The sequence below is a fragment of the Notechis scutatus genome, chromosome 1, assembly GCF_049901735.1.
Source record: "Notechis scutatus isolate UNSWTSFEM ecotype Mainland chromosome 1, rNotScu1.2, whole genome shotgun sequence".
Classification (NCBI taxonomy): Eukaryota; Metazoa; Chordata; class Lepidosauria; order Squamata; family Elapidae; genus Notechis; species Notechis scutatus.
Genome location: NC_142009.1, coordinates 134,800,903 through 134,823,868, shown reverse-complemented (window position 1 = coordinate 134,823,868; position 22,966 = coordinate 134,800,903). Strand labels below are relative to the sequence as shown.

The window sequence follows — 22,966 nt, the reverse complement described above, 5'->3', positions numbered from 1 at the left end:
ACAGAAAGGGGCAGTCCCAGAGTAGACCTTTCTGACCAACTGGAGCTAAGCCAGTTCTTGTTCCAAACTCTTTTGCCACAAGTCTTTTCCTCCCAGGGTCAAGGGATTGTCTGAACTGGAGGCCTTGACTGGGATAAGAGTGGAGTGGGAAACCTTGCAGGATAGAGCACCTGCATGTGGACAATGCAATATATGTGGTTGCATTTGTATTTGAATGGGAATCTCCAGGGAATACTAGGACTTTGGGCTGTGTTGTGGAGTTAAAAGACATCTAAAAGAAAACATTGGCCACTATCAACATGTGCTGTCACAAGAATTAATGGAAGCATGAATCCATGTAGCAATAGCATTTAGACTTATATACTACTTTACAGCCCTCTCTAAGCAGTTTACAGAGTCAGCATATTGTCCCCAACAATTTGGCTCCTCATTTTACCCACCTCAGAAGGATGGAAGGTGAGTCAACCTTGAGCCTGGTGAGATTTGAGCTGCCAAACTGCAGTCAGCCGGCAGTAAGCAGAAGTACCAGTACTGCACTCTAACCACTGTGCCACCGTCCTCTAGTCAGTAGGGTTTCTCTCCCTCCCTCCCTCTCTTTTAATTAGTGGCACTAAATTTGGGGAGCCGTATATATCTCTATCTGATTCTTTTGTGAATGGAATCTGATCAAGCACAAGAATAGATTAATTAAATTGCTACCCTTCTGGCAAATAAAACTCCACAGGAGCGCAGTTTACAATTTAACTTGCATGGTATGCCTGATAGACGTTCCAGCCAAATATTTATGCGCTTGTCTTTAATTTCCATGTTCTGTGAAGAATATATTACCACCTGACTTGCTCTGTGTCATATGGGACACCCTATAGATATAATTCCACAGCAGATAAACATTGAAAAAGCACATCTTGATGGAGAATATTAAAAAACAATGAAACAAGTACCCAAGCCTTCGAAGTTCAGCCACGTGCATCATATGTGCAGGAACAAAACTGTCCCCAGACCTGTATCTCTATTAGGAATGCCCTCCTGATTACCCTGAAGACTTTCACTCTTTCGTTTCTGCATTTTTTGCAGATGGGCCTTTCCTGATCCTATTAGGAAAATGGTATCAAATCAATCCATAACTTTAAAAAACCAAAAACCTCCTTCGAGAATCTGTAGAGATTCTCCGTCATCCAGGTCATGGTTATTTATTTATTTATTTATTATTTATTTATTTGATTTGCCAATTGTTTACAAGATAATAAGTATAAGCGTATACATAGTTGTGAATACATGAAATGGGTACATATAAGAAAAATAAAAGAATAAGAGAAACAATAGGACAGGGACGGTAGGCACGTTGGTGCGCTTTATGCATGCCCCCTACAGACCTCTTAGGAAGGGGGTGAGGTCAATAGTAGACAGTCTAAGGTTAAAGTTTTTGGGGTTTGGGGAAGAGACTACAGAGTCGGGTAGAGTATTCCAGACGTTGACCACTCTGTTGCTGAAGTCGTATTTCCTGCAATCAAGTTTGGTGCGGTTTACTTTGAGTTTGTATCTATTGTGTGCTCTTGTGTTGTTATGGTTGAAGCTGAAGTATTCATTGACAGGTAGGACATTGCAATGTATGATTTTATATACCATGCTTAAGTCAGACTGAAGACGGCGTAATTCAAGGTTTTCTAGTTCTAGAATTTCAAGTCTGGTGGCATAAGGTATTCTACAACGAGTAGAGGAGTGGAGAACTCTCCTTGTGAAATATTTCTGGACTTTCTCAATTGTGCTAATATCAGATACGTAATGAGGGTTCCAGACTGATGAACTGTATTCGAGTATTGGTCTAGCAATGTTTTGTATGCTCTGGTTAGTAGTGTGATATTACCAGAGAAAAAGCTACGTAGGATTAGGTTAACAACTCTTAATGCCTTTTTGGCTATGTAGTTGCAGTGGGCTCTAGCACTTAGATCATTAGAGATGAGTATTCCAAGGTCCTTTACAGAGCTTGGGTCATCAACAAGTTCTTGACTATTCAGCTTGTATTTTATTTTCTGATTTTTTTGCCAATATGTAAGACAGAGCATTTATTTGTTGAGATTTGAAGTTGCCATTTGTTTGACCATTCAGATACATAGTCGAGATCTTTTTGAAGGGTAGCAGTATTGTCTGTGGTATTGAACAGCTTTACATCATCAGCGCAAAAGAACGCAATTGCTCTTAATATGATCGCAGAGGTCATTTATGTAGAGTATGAAGAGTTGGTCCTAGAACACTGCCCTGGGGGACACCACTATTGACAGGTACTGGATTTGATAGGACGCTCCCGATTTTGTCCATTTGTTGTCTGTTTGACAGGAATGCTTCTATCCAGTTATTCAGTTGTCCAGAGATACCATAGGATTTTATTTTTAGGAGTAGTTTGTCGGTACCACTGAATCAAAGGCTTTACAGAAGTCTATGTAGATTGCGCCTATTGCTTTGCCCTGGTCGAGTTGTGTCGTCCATATGTTTTTGCAGTGTAAGAGTTGCAGATTACAGGATAGTTTTTCTGAAAAACTTTCTTTTTTCAGAAAGAACTTTTTTTTTTTTTTTTTTCTTTTTCTGAAAAACTTTCTTTTGGTTCTATACCAAAGGGGCTTTTTCAGGAGGCAACTGGTCTTGTTTTTCCTAGAAGACATTTTGCATCTCCTCCAAGAAGCTTCTTCAGCTGTGACAAGATAGTGGGGGAATGGAAGGATTTATATTCCTTGCAGACAGCTGGTCATTTGCATCCTTTTAGAGAGTTGTTTAAGCACTTGGAGGTTTATCTGTGTCCTCAGGGTCACCTTCCATTCCCCACTATCCTCTCAGAGCTGAAGAAGCCTCTTGGATGAGAAGCTAAACGTCTTCAAAGAAAAACGAAGTCCAGTCACCTCCTGAAAAAGCACCTTTGGGACTTCTTCAAGAATGGCAATAACAATAATAAAAAGCATAACATCTCAACTGTACATTAACTTTGGAGATGCCCTCAGAGGAGCAGCAGCAGCAGCAGACCATGTATTTAGGCCATAGGCACTTACAACCATTCATTTAACAACCATTCAAAGTTACAACAGCACGGGAAAAGGGGACTTGGGACCATTGTAGTGTTGCAGTGTCATGTGAACAAAATGTGGGCAGTTGGCAGGTACCGTATTGACAATGGTTGCAGTGTTACAAGGTCACATGATCTTCATTTGTGACCTTCCCAGGAGGCTTCCTGGTAAAATCAATGGGGGAAATTGGACTCACTTAATGAATGCCTAATTTATTTAATAACAGCAGCAGAAAGGTCATAAGATCAGGTGCTTACTTAATGATTGCATTGCTTAGTGATGGAAGTTCTAGTCCCAATTATGATCACAAGTTGAGGACTACCTGGATTTTTTTGCCTTGCCACTGCATTCTTTTCATAATGGCTCAAAACAGGCTCAATGTTCACTATCCCAAGTGAAAGAGGTGAGGAAACAATAAGGAGTTAGTTTACCAAGCCAAGATATTGTGTTGCTCGAGGGGACATTTGAAAGCAATTTTATTTATTTATATCCCATCTTTATTAAATATTTTAATTTAGAATGCTAGAGTGAGTCCCGTCTTCCTCTCACCCCCTTCCTCCAACTCTCAGAATTGCAAGTTTATGAATATTTTTCTGGGATTAAGTTCCACTCAATTCAGGGATACATCTGAGTATATCTAAATAAAATTGCTTCGTCCTCGCTCATTTTTGCTTCTAGGCTGATACAACTATTTTGCCACCTCAAGAAGTAAGAAAATCCTCAGATTTAAATAAAAACCATTTCTCCTTCTGTTTGGTGTCAGATACATCCATGTAGTTTTCATGGCAACGGTACAGAAATGGCTTGCCACTGTCTTCTGAAATGTCTTTTTTCTATTTTTATTGCTCAGTCAAGCAAATAACTTTGGTATGACATCCCTCCTCCAATTCTGCTTGGTGTTCAGTCTAGAAAAGATCAGCCAGGTGTTGCCATGTCTCTCCCCCCCAAAAAGGTGAAGATGGATAAGAAAAAAAAGATAGAAGGGAAAGTAAAGAAGACACATGGCGAGGGCAGGATGAAAAAAATGAGGAAGAACCAAAGAAATGTAGACAAATAACAAAGGAAAGAGGGAAATTGTAAATTGCCCAATGGAAAAAACAGGCAGAGCCAAAAATGGGAAGGAAAGAAAGGACAGAAAACAATGATGTCTGTGCTTTACCATACCTTTTACTCTCTGGTGAATCATTATCTGTCTCTTTCAAATGTCTATGAAAAAAATGTTAAAGTTGCATATACATAGCTTGGAAAAGATTAAGAGAAGACTTGACAGCTGTTTTCAAATATGCAGAAGGATATTAGCAGAAAAAGGAGTAGATTTCCAAAGGGCTGGATTATAGTAAATGCACTGAGACTGCAAAGCTGCTGGTTTTGGCAAATTTAGGAGAAACTTGCTAACGATAAAAATAGCATAAGCGTGGGATCCCAGAAGGTAATGAGTTTTCCTTTGGTGGAATTCTTGAGATAGGCTTGCATCTTTCATTGCAGAACTTGTATTGAGAGAATGTTAACTAGATGAATATAAATTCCTTTTGGTAGATAGGCAGGCAGGATGGCACATGATAAACTGATGATTTTGGCTCATGAAGAGTACTAGACAGTAAGTTTGACCTGTGTTCATGTTTTCATATTATGCTCATCAATACATATGCATACAAATCTACAGGGATCAGAGCTGATGTCTGAGACTGTTGTCTTTTGGGGGAAAAGGGGATCTCGTCTTGGGACAGGCCTTGTCTTGAATAAATTTGATCTAAGTTCAAGAATGAGTTTAATTCATACCAAGAACAAATGGGTAGATTTCTGCAGATCATTTTTTTAAAGGAACAAAAGCTGGCTATGTTGTTTATCTGGTCCCTTGGTTACACTGTTCCACACTCCCATGTTTGCTGCTCTCACAAAGCAGATACTCTGATTACAAAGTTTATAGTGTCCCGGGACTTCAAGCACTCCATCACAAATTGACTTTTCTCTATGTAAATATTGTGTGACATCATGCTTGCTCAATAGTTTAGGAAGGCAGATGAACTTACTTTTTATTTTTCTGTTATTGGAATTGACAACTGCCTAACAACTTGGCAAATGTTTGTCTCTCTGGTAATTTTTCTTTGCCAAATCATCAGTTTTAGAATTACTTTTTTCAGTTTTGAAAAAAGAGATCGCTATATTATTGTGAATATTGTAGGTTTCATATTCTATTTTGTTAGAAAATTCACCTATGAGGTAATACATACAACTCTGTTTTACACTATCATTATAAGTTATATCCAATTGCTCTTTTGGGGAGTAAACTTTAGAGTTGTTAGAAAGCTTTATAAAGAGCTATTCAACACTAGGAAATGTCAGGAAGAGACAAAGGCAGTTTGGTATTTCAAATTATGCCCCATAAATCTGGAAAGTAAATGTTCTTCAGAAATTATTTTGAAAGCCTAAAATGAGTTTTGAGACAGTATGGCTTGTACCTACACTGCCATTTATAATAGTTAGTGTACTCTCCTCTTCTAATTGGTTTCCCTTAGGTATTCAAAATGTCTTCTTTTAGCAGATTTGTCTCCAGAAATTAAAAGAAAAGAGAACAGTAAGTAACCACCTTCTTTGTGTGAGAATCTGGAGCAAGAGTGGGGATAGAAGAGCAATCCTTCATCTGCACCACGTTTGACCTTCCTGTTTAAAAAGTCTTGAAATTTTGAAGGAAAGGAAATGGATCAGAGAACACTGCAAGATTTGCCGCTTTAAAAAAAAAACCCTGCTTAAGAATTGCAGTCTTTGACAGTTATAAAGGCTCTGAACTCCCTTTAAGATGAGGAAAATATGCACATTGATAACAAGCTATAAATATATGAGATTTTAGATCCAGCCAACATTAGCATAGAGATAGAGAGTGGAGTTTGTAGAACATTTCTGGGCTTACCATCTCCCTGCACTGCCTAAAATGCAGTGCCATATAAGGTTTTTTTTAAATTGTTATGAGAAATTTAATTGCAGTGGCATGTAAGTTACAGAATCAACCATTCTTTTTTTTGTCTCAGATGTCCAGACATAAGCAGGACCTAGTAAAATGAATGTTCATCCCACTAAGATGAGGTAATATTGCTGTAAGTCACTATAAAACATGCATATCCATGGCAAGGAGGTATCTTCTCTGAGATGCCACAATAGCTTTGGGTAAAGCGATTCATGTTACCTTACAGCCACAGTTGAGTTTACAGTCAGAATTCAATAATGGATTACCTCCAAAACACACCAGTCCTCTAGCATGCTATAACATCTTTTCACATGCAACCACTGTGTCAGATGCAGCACTACAAGGCTTGGAAGCTCGTCCCCTTCTCCAAAAGAAATGCAGTGGGGACCAGCTTTGGAACTGCAAAATTCATTGATGGAAACTCCTTGTCTTGTTCTGCCTAACTTTTGGCATTTCCCCACTCCTATAGTCAACATGCCGTGGCATCTTGCTATCATCCTTCCACTTGATTGTTCTTCCAGCCCAACTCTAGCTCCCTGAAGAAATCAAACTGACAAAAAGAATGGGAGCAGTGGTGTAGTGATATGCGATTGTCATTTTGGGGTGCTTTTGGAGTGGTATGTGCTTGGAAGTGCTGGCCAGCTCAATAGGAAAATGAAGGGCAACAGGATGATATATTGATATAAAACTGAAAGTTTGAGAAGGAAAGCTGGTAGCTTGATAGAATGGCACCATTCAATAAGTGACTCCAATATCTTCAGGATTGGAGATATCCCCTTAGAAGAGGGCCAAGCATGACATAAGGCCTGCTATTTATTTATTATGCTGATTGTTTTGACCATGTGCCAGTAGGTCTCATGAGATTTGCTTGGTTTGACCTATTGTTTGGATACTTTCCATGCAATTTCTTTCCTGACTAAAGCAAGAACTGGGAGGTCCTCATTCAAGTTGGCCCAGTCTATAATAATAGAGAAGTATGAGATTAATTGGCCTAAGTAAATATAAGAGTGAAACTATTTTCCTACTGCACTTTCTTTTACCAGCTTGATAGCTTATAGTGCACGGGTGTCAAACTCGATCATATCGAGTGATGTATTGTGATTTTTGTGTTGCCAAGGTGGGCATGGCCTGCATGTGACGCATCCTGCCAGTGGGCAGCCAGTTTGACAGGCCTGGCTTATGGTGAAATCAATTCTATACTTTAGACAATAATTTTAATATTTAGGCCCGCTTATCCATTTAAAAGCACCATTTTAAAAGGCTGTCTGGGAAATTAGTACATGTAGTTCTTGCTTAATGCTGGTCTCATTTAATGGTAATTTGAAATCAGGATTTTTTTTTCCTCCAAAAATTTTGTACAATAAAACTAGCAATGAGATCATATCTCTCATTTGATTATTCCACATTCAATGCCTTCATGTTTTCTGTCACATTAATTTCAATAAATACAGGTTTCTGAAGAATTAAAACTTAATTTAGATTTCTCTTGGCTTCTGATATTCACATGTCTTTTTTCTCTTTCATATAAAAGGAAAGATGACATAGCTGGTACTTGAGGGGCAATGCTATTAATACTATATCAGTATTTTTCACATTTAGCAATTTTAAGATGTATGAAAATTTAACACTTCAACTATGAGAGTTTCCCAGCCAATATGCTACCTGGGGAATTCTGGAGTTGAACTTCACACAATTTGAACATGCCAGGTTTGAAAAATACCTGAGAAGCTAAGGTGAAACAGAAGTGACTTCCTTTCTCCAAGCCTCTCCCTTTGGTATCATCTGGCTTGAAAAAGGTTTGGGGGCATAAAGGGCACTCATTGGATCAGAACCTGCTTCTTGTTGTGAAGCTAATAGGTAATCTTTCATTAATCCAAAACACCCCAAGTGCCATTTTAATTTTGGAATGCCATTAATTCTAATTAGGGGAGTAGGTTTTTTTTTTTTTTAGGAGGGGGCAATAAAACATTCTGTGCATGCTCCCAACCACCCTTTGCTATGAGAAAGGAAGACGTTTTGAAATCCAAACCTAGTATATTATTACCTTCGTGGGGATGATGGACAGAGGCCAGGTTGCAATCAAAACAACAGGCATGAACTGTGAATGCTGTGCCACAAAAAGGACACTAAAAAAATAAAACAACAACCCACCACCAAACCAATCTCCACCCCAGCCAGAAGGCATAAAGGGGAATGAATATTTTTTTTGTGTAGACTAGAGAGATACTGTGGTCCTATTGATTTGGATATACAAGGCAGGTGGTTTCCGCTGCTTCTTCATAAGCGTTTATCTGCAATAACAAAGGTAATCAATATTGGCTTTCCCATCAGGATAGAAATCTGGTGGCGTCACTTCAGCTAAGGAGGGCTTCCCCTGGCGAAGCATTTCGCTTCATGGGGATGCCGCACATGCACCTCAGCTGTTGTCCTGATGAACCCAAGCCGGCTCCCCCCCCCCTTTCATGACAAAAGACAAAAAAAAAAAGCAAGCAAGCAAAAATCGGCTAGCTCATTCAAGAGATACCGCCGGGAGTTTTAAGCCCCCCCCCCTCTTTTTTTTTCAATCGCCGTTGAGAGCTTTTATATCAGGGCTCTCTAACCTTGGCAACTTTAAGCCTGGCGGACTTCAACTCCCAGAATTCCCCAGCCAGCAAACTGGCTGGGGAATTCTGGGAGTTGAAGTCCGCCAGGCTTGAAGTTGCCAAGGTTGGGGACCACTGCTTTATATGGTCTGCGTGCCATCCCGCAAAGCATCCCCGGTCGGCCCGCCCTTGGAAGTCTAATCGCTCCATCCCACGGTTGCTTATCGCGTTGTTTTCCCACCCCCGCTTTTGCTATCAGCCGATCGGGTGGCTGAGAGAGCGAGTAGGCACGCAGGGAGTCACCCGCTTATTTTGGATGGCCCGAGGGCGGCTTATATCTCGAGGAAGGCACGCACCCATCGACGTCCGCGCCGATCGTCGCGCGTGCCATTCCTGGAGCTCAGTCAACAAGCCTGAGTGGGGGAAGGCGCGAAGACGGGGGGGGAGTAAGGCGAATCGCACCCCGGCCGCCCCAATTTGCCAGCCTTTCCCGCCTGAGCTCAGGGTGGCTTATATAAACGAGCCCCGAGGAGACAGCTTCCCCCGGACTTGTCCCCTCTCTCTTTTCCCGCTGCTCCTCGCCCGCCTCTAGGTGGGGGGAATCCTTCTCCCAGCGAAGGCTTGTGGGTAACGAGGAGGAAGCCATCGCTGTAGTACCGTAGTAATCGTGTAGCAGCCGCCGCCGCCAAATAAGCTTGTAATTGCAAAGAAAGGTGGTGGGGGAGGAGGAGGAGGAGGAGGCAACAGCAGCTTCAATCCCTCATTCGGCCGACGAAGCGGCAACTGGCAGAGGTCAGCGCGGGGCAGCCCGCTCCCTTGAGAGAAACGCCTCCAGAGAGAGATATATACACACACATATACACAGAGAGAGAGAGACCCAGCGAGGCGGGCCCAGCCGCCCTCCCTCCCATCCCTCCAGCCACAGAGGAAGAGGAGGAGGGAGGAAGTCGGGCGCCGCCGCCGCTGCTGCTGCTTTCCCTCCCTTGTCTTCTCCCCGGCGGGTAGCGAGTAACCGACCTGGTGGTGCAAAATGGCCGAGGCAGCGTGGGGGGGCCGGTCGTAACTTGCCTTCCTTTCCCGCCTCGCCGCTGCAGAAGAAGAGCCCAAGGAGAAAACAGGAAGGCCGCGGCGGGGCTTCCCTTTCCCCTTCTCCTTCCAGGCGCCCACCTTCTCCCTTTCTGGGTTGTTCATGCCTGGGAAGCGGGCGGGTGGAGCAGCGGCAGCAGTGCCCGCCCCAATCGGGAGGCGAGGAGGTGGAGGAGGTCGTCCGCTTGCCCATCTCTGGCTGCTCCTCCGGAGAGAGGCCTGGCTGGGTGAGGCCGGGACTGAGCCCCGTTTTTCTCCGCCCGGCGGATCGTTTGCTTCCTTCTTCACCCCAAACTCGGCAGGCCCCGAAGTGGAGAGCAATCGGCGGGGCTGGAGACGGCAGAGAGTCTCCGCCCGCTCCTACCGCCTCCTCCTCCTCCTCCGTTTCCAATCAAGCGACGGTCTCCGGCTCTGCTTTGGCGCCCGACAACCCAGAGGGATAAAAAAGGCGGTGAGACACCCGCCGCGGACGTGAAAATGAACCACCAGCAGCCGCGACAGGCAACGAAAATGTCTGCCTCCCCGCCGCCGGTATCCGGGGAAGGGCATTTGGCGAGCCGGCAGAGGAAGTTGGAGTCCATGATCCGGGACCCCAGATCTCCGGTCAATGTGGAAAGTTTGTTGGTGAGTTCAGCTGATGGCGGCGGGATGTGTGTGTGTGTGTGTGTGTGTATGATTAGGGAAGGGTGCAGGGGAAAAAAAAAAGATCTGAGATTGAGGGCAAGCGAGGATGCGGGCAGAGCTGTATCTCCTTTGGGGTGTTTGAAAGCTACATTATACTGAGAAGAATCCACACACCCCGCGTTTCCCGTGGTTGGGGCAAAGGGGAGAGAATGGCTCGGGACTTGGGTGGGAAGGACCGGAGCCTGCTCCCACTTTTGCTTTGGAAGAAGCGCTGGGCGGGGAGAGGAAGATGTACTGTACACCAGTCCAGTTTCTCAATATGGAGAGTTTTTGAATACTTCTGACTGGAGGGCCGGAGAGACTTTTAACTGTTTCGCGGACGTTTGTGTCTAAAATACAATGCCCGTCCTGTGCTCTCCCTGCGCTCGGAAACGCTCCACGCTGAAGGAATTTTTATTTGAGAGCTTGGATTGAGTGGACGAGGCAACGATGAAGAACACTCTTTTGTTTTTCCCCTTTTTTCTTTTCTCACGGAAGTGTGTTGACATGATGATGAAAAGGGGAAGGGGTGGTCCTATTGAAGGATTCTGCCCCTCCCCATCCCCGAAATAAAGTCCCAGTGAGAGTATAGATAAGATTTCTGGAACAACAACGTTGTGTGTGGTGAAAAATAATGATTTGCACGGTGTGGAGGGGTGTCCCCTTGCCTCTTCCCAGAATGTTGTGATGTGGGAGTCGAAACCCAGCAGTCTTTTTAGGAGTTCTTACAATTTACTTTTGATGGGGGAAGTTTTTGTTCAATTATTTAGAAGTTGTCCATGTTTAAGCTGCTTGTATCTGGAGGTCCAGTCTTTGCCACTAACTTTTCAGTACAGCCTCTTGTTTTTCTTTTTCAGGGACGCTGTTTTCAACAGAAACTTGATTTCTGTTAATGGGAAACTAATATTGACTTGTTGCATGGTCTATGATGGCGCTTTAAAAAGTATGGTGATACTTCATGAAACAGTGTATCTTGGGAAGGTAGATTCAGTAGGAATGATTAACTTTACTAGCTGCACACACAAAAAATGAAGAGAAACTTTCATGACAGATGTTTGTTTACAAAGAACACTTCATTTCTGCTAGAAACCTTATTAAGAAATATCATTTGAAATTCTTCCAGTTCTGAATATGAAGTAGTAAGCTGTAGAGTCAGTATGCTATCTATATTTTGAGATAGCAGTGACCTCACACCAAGGTTGCAGAAAAATAATTCTGTTCCCCCCCCCCCCCCCCCCAAGTGTTTTATCCTGCAGGCATTTTTGGGAGGAGGGAGAAGCAGCTCAAGCCATCTGCAAAAATGACTCAGTCTATTTGGCCAAAATACAGGAACTGACTAAACAATATAGGTATCTCTGTGCTACAGCAGTATATGCTTACTACAGACTCTTCGGGATAGTATTTACCAATCTGGTTCTTTTCTGTAGTGTTAGTACTAAAAGATTTGGAATTCTCTGCCTCATTTTAAGAATAGTCCTACTGGATTAGGGTTTTTATTGATTTAGCATATTACATCTACAGAGGTCATGCAATCACTGATACAAATGTAGTTTAAATAAAATGTATGATATGTGGACAATACAATATGGGGATAAAAATATATGATAAAACCATAATAAAATAAGCATAATATGGGGCTATAGAATTGCAGCGGGATAGATGTTATAATTCAGTATCTAAGGATCTAACTGTTTCTGGTGTGGCTGTGATGAGATCATTCCAGGTGCATTGAAATTTCCCGAGGACATTCTTGAGCTATAGTTGGTTCCAGAGCATCACAGTCACACTGTGGGCTCTCAGTCATTCCCCACTTAAAGAGTTTTGTCTCAGTTCTGCCATGGCCTGTCAGTGGTCTCCTTATTTTTCAGGACAGCTGTATTCCTGGAAGTAGTTGGACTGTATGGTTTGTTTGGTTATGGTTATACTATGATTGTGGGTCAGGGTAAGACTGGGTAGTCCTGTATTTTCTTTTCCACAATGGCCACTCAGATGCCTTTGGAGTGCTTAGAAGCAGGAGAATGGAGACTTTTTTCCTCTCCTTGTTTTCTTGCATCTGGCATTTAGAGGCATATTTTCCCAACATAGAGTTGAAATTGGGTCTTTAAGATCTAAGGCTTGATTGATTTGTCCTGTATGAATTTATCCAACCTCCTCTTAAAATCATCTAAACTTACCGCCCTCACCCTGTCTTGGGGTACTGATTTACACAGGTTAATTATATGCTGTATAAAAAAAAACATTTTCTTGCCTGTTTTAATATCCTTTCATTCAGCTTTACTGGATAACACCTGGTCCTAGAATTTTAAGAGAGGAGAAAATTCTTCCGCTTTATGCATGCCAAATTTCACAGTACATACTTTGATTACTACTACCCCTGCTCAGTTGCTCTTTTTCCAAGCTAAACAGCTATAGATACTATGTGTTTATTTCAAAAGGAAGCTGTTATAAAACCCTCTATTCATTTTGTGTTTTTAAAAACTCAGTTACTTATTTTTTTCAAGGTAAGCAAGCAGAACCGCATACTAGATGCGGGTATAACATACATTTGTATAAAGATATTGCAGCGTTGGCAATTTTATTTTCAGTTGATTTGCTAATGATCCCTGGCATGGATTTTGCCTTTTTCACAGCTACCATGAAATGAGTCAACACTTCATTGAATTATCGTCTGTGACCTTAGCATCCTTTTCCTGGATAATTACAGACAGTTCAAACCACATAAGTGAATATATGGAGTTAAGAGTTTTAGACACTAGAATGCATCACATTAACTTAATTGAATTGAATTGCAATTTACTGTTCGGTTCACCATTCTGCCAGTTGAAAGAGCTCTTTCTGGAAAAATCACTTTTGGATTTTACTGCCTACCTGGAAATTTGACAGCTAATTTACTTTTATGTCAAGATTACTTGTGAATAATATGAAATTATAAAGCAAGTGTCTTCAAACTTGGCAAGTTTAAGACTTGTGGACTTGAACTCCCAGAATGCCTCCTCCAGTCATGTTAGCTCAGGAATTATGGGAGTTCAAGTCCACAAGTCTTAAAGCTGTCAAATTTGAAGACCCCTGTTATAAAGCATCATTAGAGACAAGGTACTTGAATGACTCCTTATTTTGCTTCATTGAAAAAAAATGCATTTATACTCATAATTTCTATTTTTAATCAATTATTTTGTATATTTACTTACAGGATATATTAGCAATTATATCTGCACAGTATATTCTTCCATAGATGTATTTTGTGTTTTGTTGATCATTTCTGTCTATTTGAATGAAACAGATCTTAAATGGACTGATCTATCTATAATTTCCCAAATCTCCCTTAGATCTTTTTAAAAGTTGTGTGTCATATTGGATACAATTTTGCATTAAGTCTAATTGAGAGGCAACTTGCATATTTTTGCCAGTATGTCAGCAATTTCACCTTTGAGTTTTTAAAAACTCCCAGATGGATGCGATCATGACCTGGTGATTTGTTATTGTGTCATCTCTCAAGATATTGTTGATTGTTACTCAGTTTTCTCAGTTGATACAAAGTTCTCTCTGAGAAAGTTAATACAAACTGACTTGGATATCATTCTATTATAGAACAGAGACATAGAATTCATTCAGTTTTTTGTTATCTTCATATCTTCCTTGAGCATTGTTTCTATTTAATTTTTCAATTCTGTTTCAATTTAGAATTTTATCATTTCTCTTTAATCTATTTTGGAGATATACTCCTCTAATAGCAATAGTGATGCTCGTCTTCCCTTATTATCATGTGTTTCCCCCCCCCCACAATTGGGTCTCTTTTTTCTTTATTATGGTTGGCTTTCCATTACTTGAAGGACATCATCTTGAATTACACAATTTCCCAGACAGTGAAGAGAACCATGCTGGCTTCTAGATTTGATTTACCCTTTCTTAGCCAGTTATCATCTTGGTTGGGAAATCTAATTAGGTAGATTGTAGGACTGTAACTTTGTTGCTTGTATCCGTACGATTTATATTGACTGTTTCCTAGTATGATTTGATTGTTGATTGTACCCTATAACTATCATTAAGTGTTGTATGTTATGATTCTTGATTCTTAACGAATGTATCTTTTCTTTATCTATACTGAGTGTATTTGCACCAAGACAAATTCCTTGTGTGTCCAATCACACTTGGCCAATAAAGTATTCTATTCTATTCTATTCTATTCTATTCTATTCTATTCTAGTCTAGTCTAGTCTAGTCTAGTCTAGTCTAGTCCTAGAAGACATCAGACTGGAGAATTTTGCTAGGGATAATTGTTAGAAATAGTTCAAAACATTTCAGTGCTTGTACCCAAAAGAAAATAACCCTGTTACCAGCACTATTACATTTTGCCCTTTGAAGGAAAGAGTATCTAGAATAAATACAGCAGATAACAAAAAAAAAATCAGGCAAATACTTAATTCTGATCTGATGTTTCTTTTCAGTTGTTCTGTAGTAAAAATTGTAGCTTTGAATGACCTCATTAACATAACAAGTCTTTTCTGTTTTTTAAAGCAGTTTGATTTTATTCAGGCCTCTGCATAAGTCTCTAAAAAGTTGTAGCTGCTTTAAGAGAAGCATTAATGAGTTGGATCTTTAAAGCAGAGGTATTGTTTTTGGACTGATTTGAGATTATAAAAAAAGCTTTTTTAATGATTAGCAGAAATGCCATGTTCGCACAAGTCTGAAGTACTTATTTTGAACCATTTTTGAACTGTGCACAATTGTGCTATAATTTATATTAGTACTGTACAATTGATTTAAAGTCATTTTACCAAGAAAAGCTGATAGTGTGTCAGATTTTTTTTTTGCTTTTGTGAAAAATATATTTTGTTTGCTGTTTACTACATGGTTTTATAGCAGATGGCATGATTGCACAACTCTTGTTTAAGAGAGGCACAGTTGTGGATAGATTAATTTTTTAGTGACTGAGTTCTTTTTCAGTTCTTATTCAGTTTTTCTGTAAACTTTAGTTAAGTGGAGTTATATAATACGCTGTTTCCCTCAAAATAAGCCCTACCATGTTTTGCTGCATGTGTCCAATATAAACCCTGCCCCCCAAAATAAGACCTATTTAAGTGCCGGTGTAGCCGCCCATCCACCTATTCCATCTGGTTGCTCGTGGTGCCACCGACACAAGGTCAGGCAAGGGGGGGCTGCCCCACCCACACACCAGCTTACCTCAGGGCCTCCAGGCCCTGGGGGCCCCAGGCCATCCACGCCCTGACAACTGCCTCACAGTGACAGCACCAGCAGCCATGTGTAGCAGGAGCCCATGTGGCAGCTGGCCCACTTCTTCCAGCACCGGAGCAGGAGACTGAGCGATGCACTAGTGCTGCAGCCATGAGGTGGGGGGAGCTGCCTCATGCACACGCACCGGCTTACCTCAGGGCCCCTTCAGCCAGGCCATCTATGCCCCAACAACTGCCTCACCTCGTGGCCACGGCACCAACACATCACTCAACCTCCTCTTCCAGTGACACGCCAGTGTCGGAAGAAGTGGGCCATCGCCATGAAGCAAGGGAGGTGTCGGGGTGTGGATGGCCTGGCTGTGGGGGCCCTAAGGTAAGCTGGTGCAGGGTGCATGGAGAGTCCCCATAGTCTATATAAAGTAAATTGATTAAGTATGGATATTTTGACTCAATTAAATGTATCTTTTTAATCAGACTCCAGAAAGTAAACAGCCTTCATTGTTGTTACTTGACAATTCAATGTGTGAAGGATTTGTAAAAGTTGATGGATTTCAAATTTCATTGAGATTAGCAGTTTTTACAACAAAGCAGGTAGTGATAACAGTCATGATTAATAAATAGCTTGGCATGTTTAATAATTGTAAATTATATACAATTTAGTTCTTGTTAACATTAAAACAGCAAATAGGATTTTGTTTAAAGAGAAACAGGGTTTTTCCTATATATGTATTTATCCACATTTGTTGAGGAATTAATGAGCTCTGTCTATATCAGTTTCCATAATGGGAGGAATTTTACCAGTGTCTCCATGTTTTAATAACAACTAGTTAATCAACTGGTTCAAATCAAAAGTTGAAAGAATATTTTCCTGCTGAACATCATTAGAGTGCTTGAAATAATAATATTCAGCATTTAGTTCTGCTTGTGCTTTCAAGAATGAATGTTAACTCAATGGAATAAATTAGTGGTAATTATTTTGTGAATTTTTAATGATTTAAGATTTAAAACTTCACAATCATTGGAGTGTTACAGGGACTGTACACTTTTTTCTTATATGTATGTGACTTGCCTTTTCCTTTATCATTATTGGTATTATGTATGGTTATTAGTCAGAGTGGTTATGCTCAAATCTAACACTTTAAAACTCTGTGGATTGTTCCAGCTTAGTGGTTGCCTTTATTCTGTCTTCTGTTAAAGTTAAAGCAAAGACACCTCTGGCAGAGCAGGATGGAATTATAATTCTATCAGCATCCGCAACTGTGCCTCTCTTAAACAATATTGTATTTGTCAAGGTGCTGATCTAACCAGTAGGCTTATATCTTGCCTTTTCTCCAGAAGTTTAAAGTAAAGCACTTAGGATTTCTTGTTCCACTTCTATCCCCACGACAACCACAACCTTGCACAACAGTGGGCCTGACAAATACTGATGGACCATAACATTTATACATAATACTTATTTCTACTCAGCATGTAAATGGGGATTTATGAGTTGCCTTATTCTGTGTATAACCTTACTATTTTTTTATTAGAACAGTGTTCTACTCAATGTGTTAAGCTACATTTGCATTATAAGCTAACTGTTTCATTTCAATGTGACCTACTCAGTCCAATTTTTTAGATTTACATGATATGTTGAGCCATAAACTCATCACACAGGCTGATTTGTTAGGCTAAAGTGTGTGTTGTGCAACCACAGCCATATTTAAAGATTTTGTTGTCAGTAACAGGATAGCAACAAAAGAGGGGGAGAAAATTCCTCCATTTGTTTTTTTAGAAGTGTTCATTTCATGCTTAGCCATGATGTGATAATCTTTATTTTGGGTTAGAATGATACACCAATACAGCCAATATGGTTTGGAAAGACTACTTTCATCCCTCTTTATTAATCTAGAATGAGGGATGGAATGCTACAACATTCACTCCTGGGTGAAATGTTTCTTTAACATTTTCATTAACGATATACATGAAAGTATAGAAATGTTGCTTTTCATATTTGCAAATAATGCAAAACTGGGGTGGCTAACGATTGAAAATGATTATGAGATGTTAAGGAAGCTGACTGTTTAAAAGTCAATAGAAATGTATAGGAAAAACTCACGTGCTAGTGTAGAATATGGGCTGGTTAAGATTGTGAAAATGATTTTGTAAGAATAGCCATTGAAAACTGAATATGAGTCAGAAGTTTGATATGGCTACTAAAATGTTAAATATCTTTTTAGAAGGCATTCTTTCTATGCCTTCTGTTCAGTATTTTTCTAACCTTTGTGGTGATACATAGATAGGAAAAAAATAAGACTTTACATTTTCTCAAATTAGGCATTAGTGCTGGACTGCTGTTGTCCTAATGCAAAATTGAAATTGTGGTCTTGATTTACTTCATGAAATAGCAATAGATTTAAAGTTGTTTCAGGATAAATATTTGTTTTAGTAAGGCTTGAAAAAAGGGTGTTTTCTTCCTGGATTTGAGTTAGTAAAGAGTGCATGAAATCTTTAGTCAAATATATTATGCAATGAACCTTCAGAATCCAGAAGTCTGATTTTCATAACATTAAGAGCAGTAGCTTTGCTTTGAAGTGCACAGTGATTAGTGTCACAGTGTCACAAGCAATAAAAGGACAAGAGCAGCCCTGCTTTCTATTAAAATTAGTGTTTGATTTGCATGAGTGGAACTACTCTAAGCTGAACACAGTAGAGTTACTATTTCGGCTTTGACTTCGAAAGCAAGCCTTTATTTAACATCTTGCCTGCCAGCCATAGTTGATAAGGAGTCTCCATGTGAACAGGTAAGCAAACTGAAGGCAAACACCTCATCTCTAATCAGATGTTCTGCTTGGTCAGTTGCTGGTTAGGAAATTTGAGAATCTGATCTGTTCATTCTTCACCCCGTTAGGTTTAAAAAAATATATATATCAGACAGCTAGTTACTTGTAACATAGTGTTGACTGCAATCCTATATTCAGTTAACCAAGAGAGGTTGAGGTGTTTCTAAGGAAAACTTAACTGAGAGCCACCTCTCAGTTAAGTTTTCCTTGAAACACCTCAACCTCTCTTATGCAATTATGGCAACTTCTAGTGTTTCTAAGGGGATATATAAAGATCTGTGTTTATGTAAAGTTCCATGTATATCCTGTTGAGAATTTTGGAAAGCTCCAAATTAACAAATCAGTGCAGATTTTAAAGAAACAGTGGCTTTCTACTATATTTTTAAAAAAATTCCTTGGAAATATGGATATATTTAAAGTCAATGTTTTATGTTTGAGATAATGAAAGGTAGCTTGCCTTGGGAATAAGAATCCCATCTTTTTCTCCATTAGGGCTTTGGATCACTGACAGAAGAGAAATAAACATATTAATCTTGGAACCTCAGACAAAGAACCTGCCAAGTGCACAAAGTATTAAGTAGTGATAGAATGTGATAGATTTCATATTCCCAGTACACTACAGTTACATGTATTAGTAATTCATAGTGTTTACAAATGTCAAAGGGAACAACAACTACAGTCTGATATTTGCTAAATCTTCACCAGAGGGCAAATCTGAATGAAAGCCCTATCTTTTAATCTTGTCCTATAGTCACCAATGCAAAAAAGCATGGACAATAAGATACAATTGCCTGATGTACTTATCACATTATTTCCTAATATGGCATTCAGTTTTGGCTTAGTTTATGATCTGAATTTAGTCACTGTACTTAGTAAATCATAGTTTATGCTGTATATAAAGTAGAGCTAATAGTGCCTTATTTATTATACAATGGTTAATGCTTTTAAAGCTATAGGGATTAGCTTTTAATTGTACTTGATGAATAGTGTTCCCATGATGATGAAGGTAAATTTTACTTCAAGCTGAGCCTGGTTCCTGATTGTTTCTTGAATTGTTCCATGTAGGTTTTTTGGCAACTTTATGGATATGCTTTGACATTGGCTTTCTTCAGGCTATGTTTTGATTTCTCAGTCTAACCTAGAGCCCTGGAATTTCCCGGTAGTCTTTCATCTAGGTATTAACCAGACTAAACATGCTTAGCATTTGAGAACAACCAAGATTAGCTTGGTATTACCACTTGCTGAGTTAATGGGAAAATCTCATTTTAATTGTGCTTGACTTCTGATGATTTCCATGTAGTTTTCTTACCACCAGTATGGGAAAGGTTTGGTAGTGCCACATTCTGGAATATTTTTCAGTTTTCTACCTTTGTCTGCAACTTTGGCATTCCTTGATATTCTCATCTCAGTACTAACCAGGTCTAAATGTGTTAAACTTTTAAGGCTACTGGAATATTGAGGGTCTGCTAAAGTGGATAAATCAGTAGTGTTAGTATGGTCATATTAGAATAAAAATATAACTTGTTCTGTAATTCAGAATCAAGATGTCCTCAGAAACCTGTTGCTTCTGTTTCCTCTTGTTAAAAGTTTTTAAAGACTTAGGCTGCAATGTGCTCACCTGCTGTGGTTAAGTCACTATCCATTAATAGAGGAACATAGCAATAGGAATTAGCTACATGCTATGTGCTCTGTTTCTAGGTGCGGAATGTCTCATTGTCTCATGAGAAAGAAGGGTTTATAGAATAAACAGAATAACAAGTTGGAAGGGACCTTGGAGGTCTTCTAATCCAACCCCCTGCTCAGGCAGAAAACCCTATACCATTTCATACAAATGGTTGTCCAATCTCTTGTTTAAAACCTCCAGTGTTGGGGCATTCACAACTTCTGGAGGCAAGCCGTTCCATTGATTGATTGTTCTCACTGTCAGGAAAGTTCTTAGTTCTAGGTTGCTTATCTTCTTGTTTAGTTTCTATCTATTGCTTCTTGTCCTGCCTTCTAGTGCTTTGGAAAATAGGTTGACCCTCTCTTCTTTGTGACAGCCCCTTAGATATTGGAACGCGGCTCCGATCTCCACTTATCACAGCCGGCCGATTTCTCTAGGGAGAGCTGTGAGGGAGGCTTGTTAGGCACTCCCCTTACTTACAGCTTCCCAGGAGCCCTAGGCAGTGTCGAATCCTCGGCACTGCAGGAGAGCGGATCCCTGCTCTCCCGGAGGCACAGCTCACCAGGTCCCCGGGAGCTGTGCAAGAAGAGAACTACTGCTGAACTAAAAAACACAGACTGCTTCCAGAGACAAAAGCTCAATTCGACAAGAAGGAGCTGAGTCGAAACTGGGGATCTGGTGAAGGGCTAGCTTTTTATATAGAGGCAGACTCAGCTCTATGACATCACAGGAAGGAGTCTAACCCATCCTGGACTCTTGGCGCAGCGTGGATGAGAAATATCCAATTCCTTCAACTGTTCTTTGTATGTTTTAATTTCCAGTCCCCATTCATCTTTGTTGCTCTTCTCTTCATTCTTTCTAGAATTTCAACATCTTTTTTACTGTACATTTTGATGACCAAAGCAGGATGCAATATTCCAAGTGTGGTCTTACCAAGGCATTATAAAGTAGTATTAACACTTCATGTGATTTTGATTCTATCCTTGTGTTAATGCAGCCTTGGACTGTGGTTTTTTTGGGGTGGGTGGTGGGGAGACAGCTACACCACACTGCTGGCTCATATTTAAGCGATTGTCCTCTAGGATTCCAAGACCCTCTCTTGCTTCCTACTATTCAGGCAGGTATCATTCTATATTTGCATTTGTGTTTTCTTGCCTAAATGTAGAATCTTGCTTTTCTTACCATTGGATTTCCTTTTGTTAAATAGGGCCCAGTGTTCAGGTCTGTCAAGATCCTTCTGTATTTTGAGCCTATCTTCTGGAGTGTTAGCTATTCCTGCCAGCTTGATGTTGTCTGCAAATTTGATGAGTTCCCCTTCTATCTCTTTGTCTAAATCATTGATGAAGATACTGAAGAGTACTGGGCCTAAGACAGAGCCTTGAGGTACCCCACTGCATACTTCCCTCCATGTAGATGCAATTCCATTGAAGACCACAGACAGTTACAAATCCATCCGGTGGTGATGCTGTCTAACCCACAGTTTTCTATCTTATCAACTACTAGGTTATGGTCTACTACTTTATCAAATGCCATACTGAAATAGCACTCCTCTGGTTCACTAATTTTGTTACTTTGTCAAATAATGTAGTAAGATTGAAATTATCTGTTTTTGACAAACGCATGTTGAACTTCTGGTTATGACGTTGTTTGCCTCTACATGTTTGCAGATTTGTTGATTATCTTTTCCAGAATCTTCCTAGGCATTGATGTCAGGTTGATAAGGTCTATATTTTCTGGATTCATTTTTTCCCCTTTTTTGAAGATGGGAACTACCTCAGCCCTTTTCCTGTTGTCTGGTGGTTCCCCAGTGCTCCTGGATCTTTGAAAGATATGGATCAATGGTTCTAAGATCATGTCTGCCAGTTCCTTCAGAATTTTGGGGTATAATCCACCTGGTTCTGATTATTCAAAATTGTCTAGAGCGGATAGGCATTCTTTTACCATTTTCATGCTTATTTTGACTTGAATTCCTAAATAAAATAAAGTGCCCTATTTTAGCTACCTGCCCCCACTGAGAGGAAAAGAGAAACTTAATGTTCTCATGGTGTATATCCTTCTCAAGGTGTTTAGCTTCATGTGTGGAGGGATTGAGATAGGGAAGAGTTGCCCTCATCCTCTATCTACCTGATCAGTCCATTTTGCCTGATGTTTGAAAATAAACAATAATGTTTATATTTGCTTCCTGGTCCAAAGCTACCCAAGGTTTTGGAGGTCAACTTCAGAAGTGTATCCAGAATGCTAGCATATTTTGTTTTATTTTCAAGGTAAAAGAATGAATTTTTAGTCCAACACTGGATTTCTCTCTCTGTTTTCCAGGTGATTTTTGTCAGATTCCCTTGACTACCAGATATATGAGTAACCTTGCTTTATATCAGCTGATTAAGCAAAGTGCTATTCACATTCCATAACATTCATAGGGCAGCATGGACAAGCAGTAGTGATGAGTGAAACAGTTGTTGGCTTAAGCCTCACAATGCTTTTGTCATTCTTTCCAACAAGACACACTGCCAGAACTAAAGAGCTAGGAGTTATTACCAGAGTGAGCCTGGGCTGAGGGTGCTGCATGGACATTCTTTATGAATTTCTGCTAAAAACAAAGTTGCTGTGTGAAGCCTGCATGTTGTGCAATTAGTTGTATGCAGAAAAGTGCTGTTTCCCCAAGTGTTTCACTTACTCCGTTCTATTCATGTATGAAACACAATTTATTTTGTATTCTCTAAGGGCACTTAAGGTTAAAAACAAACCTTACAGATGCAGCTGCTCTGGAAGTGAAATATCTAAAGGTAACAAAGTCTAAAATACCATATTGTAATAAGAGTAACCAAAATTGATCAATTGATTTCCCTCCTTCCCTCCCTCCCTTCCTTTTTTTCATTCCCCTCATCTTTATTGGTAGAATTAGGAAGTTTTACCACTTGAACATAATGAAGATATAATCAGATG

At 40.1% G+C, this 22,966-nt stretch overlaps 1 protein-coding gene and 1 long non-coding RNA gene across 7 annotated transcripts in view; one reads left to right on the top strand and one right to left on the bottom strand.

Annotated features, from left to right (window-relative positions):
* Nucleotides 1-3,390: 3,390 nt before the first annotated feature.
* Nucleotides 3,391-10,295, bottom strand: LOC148133007 (uncharacterized). The gene is made up of 2 exons (XR_015745860.1): nt 9,615-10,295; nt 3,391-6,565 (listed from the first exon to the last, which is right to left on the bottom strand). It is a non-coding gene; the product is annotated as an uncharacterized LOC148133007 (long non-coding RNA).
* ROCK2 (Rho associated coiled-coil containing protein kinase 2) overlaps nt 9,035-22,966 on the top strand; it is a 116,884-nt gene continuing 102,952 nt past the window's right edge. For all 6 annotated transcript variants that reach the window (XM_087946656.1, XM_087946648.1, XM_087946642.1 and 3 more), the window contains exon 1: nt 9,035-10,307. In XM_087946656.1, the coding sequence (XP_087802782.1) occupies nt 10,161-10,307 (147 nt within the window). In that variant the 5' untranslated portion in view covers nt 9,035-10,160. The remainder of the gene's footprint in view (nt 10,308-22,966) is intronic.